Source organism: Agrilus planipennis, unplaced genomic scaffold (assembly GCF_000699045.2).
Source record: "Agrilus planipennis isolate EAB-ADULT unplaced genomic scaffold, Apla_2.0 scaffold32, whole genome shotgun sequence".
NCBI classification, from domain to species: domain Eukaryota; kingdom Metazoa; phylum Arthropoda; class Insecta; order Coleoptera; family Buprestidae; genus Agrilus; species Agrilus planipennis.
Genome location: NW_020439506.1, coordinates 1397480 through 1403862, shown reverse-complemented (window position 1 = coordinate 1403862; position 6383 = coordinate 1397480). Strand labels below are relative to the sequence as shown.

The 6383-nt window shown below is 35.3% G+C and overlaps 1 protein-coding gene across 2 annotated transcripts in view; it reads left to right on the top strand.

Moving 5' to 3' along the window:
• Positions 1 to 6383, top strand: part of LOC108733656 (protein bric-a-brac 1-like) — a 630997-nt gene that overhangs the window by 96544 nt on the left and 528070 nt on the right. For both annotated transcript variants that reach the window (XM_025979189.1, XM_025979188.1), the window contains exon 3: positions 5594 to 5698. In XM_025979189.1, coding sequence (XP_025834974.1) covers positions 5680 to 5698 — 19 coding nt within the window. In that variant the 5' untranslated portion in view covers positions 5594 to 5679. The remainder of the gene's footprint in view (positions 1 to 5593; positions 5699 to 6383) is intronic.

Below are 6383 nucleotides of genomic sequence, written 5' to 3'. Positions count from 1 at the left end.
CACAATGTTCTCATTAATAAATTACGAATATTTTAGAGTTTTATCTTTAGTATAAATAAAATATTTTTTTTATTAACATAAACTGACTTTACATTTATAAATCTTCTTGGCCCCCGAAATGTTTGGTGAAGAAAATATGGCCCGTGGGCTATGATAAGTTGGATAGCGCTGTACTAGATCATGTAGCCTGTACGGAGATATTTCTGTTTGATGGACACATTGTTAACTTGTCGACCAAGGTATTATGCTTCTTGAAAATCAAATTGTCTTGACTATTTTATTAATTTAGGTTTACTTATATGAATATTAGGCAAAGCCTTAAATATGTGTTTAAATACTACAGTTACCAACAAATGTTAGGCGATGTTCTGCCCATGCCTTGATATTATATCAGCTTAAAAGCAGATAAAATTGGAATCTGCTATAGAAAGCAGTAATAAATGTGTTTAGATGATTATATTATACTGGATTGTAAGCTTGTATATACGGAAATACTTTGATTTGATGGATAGTTTATCTCAATCACAATCCACATTGTTAACCTGTCGACCAAGGTGTTATGCTTCTTGAAAATCAAATTGTTTTGACTATTTTATTAATTTAGGTTTACGTATATGAATGTTAGGCAGAGCCTTAAATGTGTGTTGAAATACTTCAGTTAGCAACAAATGTCAGTAGATGGCGATGTATTGACCATATCTTGATATTTTATAAAGGTACAGGGTGGTCTGTCATTATCGGGAATAATACGATCGAAAACATTAACAAATAATGGACAAGCTGTCATTGTTAAGAATAATCAACTGAATTTAGCCTATCACGTGCCCCTATTTTGAATAATAGCGGAACGAACAATTCCTACCTGACATCTCTTTTCTATGACGATATTCTCTATAACATCTGTCGTGAGTAAAAGTAGGTGTTCTGTTAGCAAATGCTTTAGTCTAGTTAGTAAGTTGGAAGAAAAAGGTAAATGCAACAATGCAAATATAGCATGGATATATCACAAAAAATCGTAAAAATTATGTTACACTTTGATTTTTTCGTTAAGTAAATAACGTTTAGTGATTTTATAAGACAGAAGTGGAATTGGTTGTTTATTCGTGATGCGATTGATGCGGCATTTTTCTTTAGTAGTAGTCTGCATGGGAAAATTGGAAAATCTCTCGGAAATGACAAAGTCCGTATAGTTAAGGGCATGTTAATATAGAATTTCGTTTATGGAAATAAACGAATGGGCGAGTAACAACCGTTGGGTCTTTTAGAAGCGGACGGAACAATTTTGTTCTGGAAAACGTTCAATTTTCCAGCTATCGAATTATGTGGTCATTTCAAACGGGCCACTTTCCTGCATACCAACATACAAATGTTACAAATTCACATGTACGTACGTATACATATATACCTAATGTGGACGTTGGCTGGTACACCGAGCATTGTAACACGACTGTGTCTCTTCAAAGGAAATTATTTTTTGCTGCTTTTCATATTTCCTATCTGACTTTCTTTGGTATCGTTAATCGACTTCTTATGTATTATCGAATCAGTTTTTTTGTGAATATTTAGCCATTTTACGTCTTAACTACTTAACGGATCATCCTGAAATTTTGTACGGGTGCAAACATGGACAGTGGGCGCGGCGGAAAATAAAAGATTAGAAGCGTTCGAAATATGGTGTTACAGGCAAATGATGAGGATAACGTGGGTAGAAGAGGTTAGAAATGAAGAGGTATTAGAAAGAATAGGAGAACAGAAGAGTCTATGGAAGTCAATAAAAAATAGGCGAGATAGGTTGGTAAGACACCTTCTCAGGCATGAAGCTCTAATCAGAGACATATTAGAGGCAGAAACAAGAGCTAGGAGGAGTAGAGGTAAATTAGATTGCTGTTTGCAAATAGTTAAGGATGTCGATTGTTTTAGTTTTAGGGAAATGCGAAGATTAGCTCAGGATAGGAAAGAGTGGAGGTGCATGTCCAACCAGTCTTAGGACTAACTAGGTACATTATAATGATGAATCAATAAAAAAGAGTAGCTTAGATAAATCCTGACAGTATCTTATTTATTTGATTAAAATCGCATGGAACCAGGTTCAGCCGATTTGAAGCTTAGACAGCTCCCTAAAAGATTTAAATTGCATTTGTTAGACTGTATAGTCTTTTGTTTTGTTTGGTTACGTGCCTACCACGTGGAAGTAGCTATGCCGTGGATTCAGTTCGATATCCTTGCGGACTTATTGAGCATATTTGAATTCCACAAAATATAGCAATATTCTACAGAACATCAAATNCCACTGTTGCCAACCTACTACAGGAAAAAATCCCACGCACAGGTCCAAAAAATCCCATATTTTCTCTAAAAATCCCTCCAACTTATTACTATTATTATTTTTTAATTCGTTAATTTAATCGTTTATTCGAAGAAAAAATATACAATATTTTTGTAAACATGGACAACTTTTCGTGTCAATAGTATAATACCGATAACTTTATTGTATGTAGTTATCTCGTTTCCCAAAAATGCAGACAAAACCAGGCCTTGGAGGTTTAGATGTTCGGATTTTGGAACAATAGATACACCAACTCAAACATTTATTTTTATTAGTTTTAACATCTGTTTCTGATCTGTTGACTGGTCACTTTCAAGATGTCTGCTGAAGACCATAGAATGATACGAAATCAATATACAATTCAAAAAAGTTCAAGACAATTTATCGTAGGGACTTGAGCAGGTACCTGCAGGCTGCACCAGTAGGCTTGAACACACGTCGCCGTCGTATATCAACCGTTTCATCGTACAGCATTATACGATTATAGCTGACAAAATTTTACGTTTACAATTAGAAAAATGAGCGCCTTCATAATATAATATCAGGTCAACAGAATCAAACAAAACCAACCAGAAAATGGCAAATTACAAAAAATCCCGCAAAAATAAGGAAAAATCCCTTTATCCCTCGAGAACGTCAAAAATCACTCGAATCGGGACAAATCCTTCGCATTGGCAACACTGTGTGTGACTTAAACGACCAATCATCCTCGAAATCTAATAGTACCAAACGCTAAGAATGGATGTTTCATTCCCACCAGTAAGATTTTTCGATTCTGGGTACTCGTACTCAAACTAACCGAATTGAGGTATAGGAATACCCGGACCGGAAACTCCCTTCAAGACTGCGAGTTTCAATTTCAATTTTAAATGTGGTAAAAAGCACATGTTCACTACATTACCCACGGTTGAGTAAAGTATAGTGTGTGACCAAAACGACCAGCCATCCTGGAAATCTAATAGTACCAAGCGCTAAGAAACGTTTGGATATTTCATTCCCACTAGTAGGGTTTTTCGATTCTGCGTACTCTGACTTGGATCCACCGAGTCCATGCAGAAATACCCGGACCCGTACCTCAGTTCAAGACTTAACCTCCATTTTAAATGTGATAAAAACATATTTACAAGATTGTCGAGGGTTCAATATACACTATGTCGGATCAGTACCCCCTGAAAAATTAATGGAGAAGTAGATGCAGAAAAAGAATTAGTATGAGTTAACATGCACCACTCAGTGATATACAAAGACATGATGGTAATGGCCTTACCGAAAGCCCCAACTGCTCCGGTAGTAATGATACCTAATGCCGCCAGTGCATTCTCATTACACCGTCCTTGTATGACCATCATGTCCCTGAACATATTTTTATTTGTTAGATATTTTCACACTAAACTTATTTTTACGAATAGTAAGTGCGGACTCAGGTTACTCTAATTGTCATACGTACAATTGGCCTGTCTGTGTACTAGCTGTTACGAAGGTCACGAATACCATAGGTATGAGTCATTTGACGCTTACGATAAGAACGGGCGATAAGATAACGCGGCTGTCAAAGTGGCAACTGTTTTCAATTATAGGCGGCTCGTTACTTGGGGTTCTTTTTGAGCATTCTTTTTACGCCCCCTACGTTGTGGCGCTATCACGAGATGTACTCTTCATTGTCTGCAGATGTTACATTTTAAATATTCCGAAATACTGATCAGACATATTTAGAAAGATTATTAAAGGAAGATATATACGTGAAGGATGGCCCTAAACGTGAACGGTGAGCACGGAAGAAGGAAAGGTTAGAAACGTTTGAGATGTGGTGTTACAGGCAAGAGATGAGGATACCGTGGATAAAGAAAGTTAAAAATGAGGAGGTATTAGAATGAGTAAGAGAACAGAAGGCGCTATGGAGGTCGTCAATAAGAATAAGGCGAAATAATTTTTTAGGACATCTTCTTAGGCATGAGGGGTTAATTAGAGACATATTAGGAATAGGAATTAAGAGGATTAGAGGTAGACGTAGATTAGATTACTAGGAGTGGAGGTGCGTGTTCAACCAGCCGCTTGATGATGATTATTATTATAATGGCTAAAGTAGTGAAAACCAATACTTTAAAAAAAATACATTATACATATATATGCAATCGTATATTCAAAAAATAACTGGAGAAATTATGAGAGAAAATTAACTTTGACTTTGAAACAACATTGCCTGTTTCGTTAATGAGTTTACACTTATGAATTGAAAAAAATGTCTATAGTGGGTGTAAATCTAATATGGTACGAAAATATATAATTTTACATGGGGTTTGCGGAGCTATGATTTATTTCAAACGTGGTCCGCAAGATCATTTGGATTGGCTACCTCTCCTGATTTAAGAGGTTGACAGTATTCCTTTTTGGATGTTGAATTTCGTCAAATTGATACGCAGTTGTTTGGAATAAAAAATATCCCAACTTTGTACCTGTCTCGTATTGTGAAACAAGGTGTATCATGCCTAAAGCCTATATGTGCATGCACTGCACATTTAAGTAGTATTGCACGTAACCACAATGTATCTAATGACAGATTAAGCCATATTACAGTATGTCGTAAAAATTTAGCAGACGCGCTTTTTTTTATAACCGGACATAAATTCCATGATGCAGCAGCAATCTAATCGCGTTTGAGGGTTGGCATTCTAAAAAAGGGGTGTGTCTCGTTTTCTTCTCTCCACTTCGTAACAATTTACCAACCAAAAAATAAAAAAAAAATAATAATAAAAAGGGAAAGAATTGCCCACCTTACTAGGCAATGTTTATTTTAATCTTGTAACCGTTCCTTGGCTCCCCGCTGTTGTTCCTCGGGCTACAACTAGCGGGTGGACGGACCGTGAAATACAAAATTTAAGCCATTACTGTTTGACGTTACCCTCATTCTAGCCGCCGAGTTCATTTATTTTAAAAAATAAGAAGGAATTGCCGGGATGTGAGCGACCTTTTCATCTCTTGGTTTCGTATTTATAAAAATAAAAACTGAAAGTCATAAGAAGGGAATACGAAATATTCGAAAGGGGGAATTTCACTGGCTCATTTCCATATCCATATTAAACATGGACTAAAACTTTCTTGATTATCTGTTTACTTATGCATTATTCAAATGTTCAGTTTTTTACTAAACAGTGAACATTCTTTTTAGATATTAGGTTAGGTTAGGTTAGGTTAGGTTAGGTTAAGTTAGTGAACATTCTTTTTAGATATTAGGTAGTAAGTATGTTTTCACTTTTTTTTTTGTTTCAGAATTCGTGGTGCTTTTTGGTGTAGAGGAAGCCGCAGGGGAAGACCCGAACGAACTGAAACTGGGGCGTAGGACTACCGCATGTTTTATGAATTTCGTCTTACCAGGTGAGTCAGCTAGTTTCATTTAATGGTTGCCATCCTTTTCGAACATATATTTTTAACTTCTTCTAATGCATAAACCAAACATTTATAATAAAGGGAATCAATTTCTGTTTAATTGGTATATAAAAAAGGATTTAAACAATTTATCAATAGGAATAACAATAATTTTATAAGTAACGAGGACAAGGAAATATTAAGATCGTGTAGATTTGTAAAAAAACACTAGTCCAGAAACTTCAGCCGAAAATACTCCTTAGCAACAAATTTCATCTTCAATTTTACTCACAATTAGCCACATAATCATAAGTATATTATGTAGTTTTATTTTATTTTACGGATACTTGTTTTCTGATCACAAACGGTAATACGAATCACAATGTCAGTTGCCAATGATACTCTGATCTGTTGAAACAGCAATGATCACTATCTAATATTTTCAATCTAATAACACTGCTTGCAAAATAATCGATTTCTATTATTGTTTTTATGTGATAGTCAGAATAACTTCGAAGGCATAGAAGGGCCAAACAACAATTTCAATTTGCAAATCCAAATTTCGAGTCGAAAGTCGAAATTTAAAAAAAAATATGTTTGGCTCTTCTACGCCTTCGTAAGTAACAGAATATCCACCGAATTTTGATAGTTTATGTGTCTACTGTAACATCGTACCGTCAGAATCTTCTTTTTC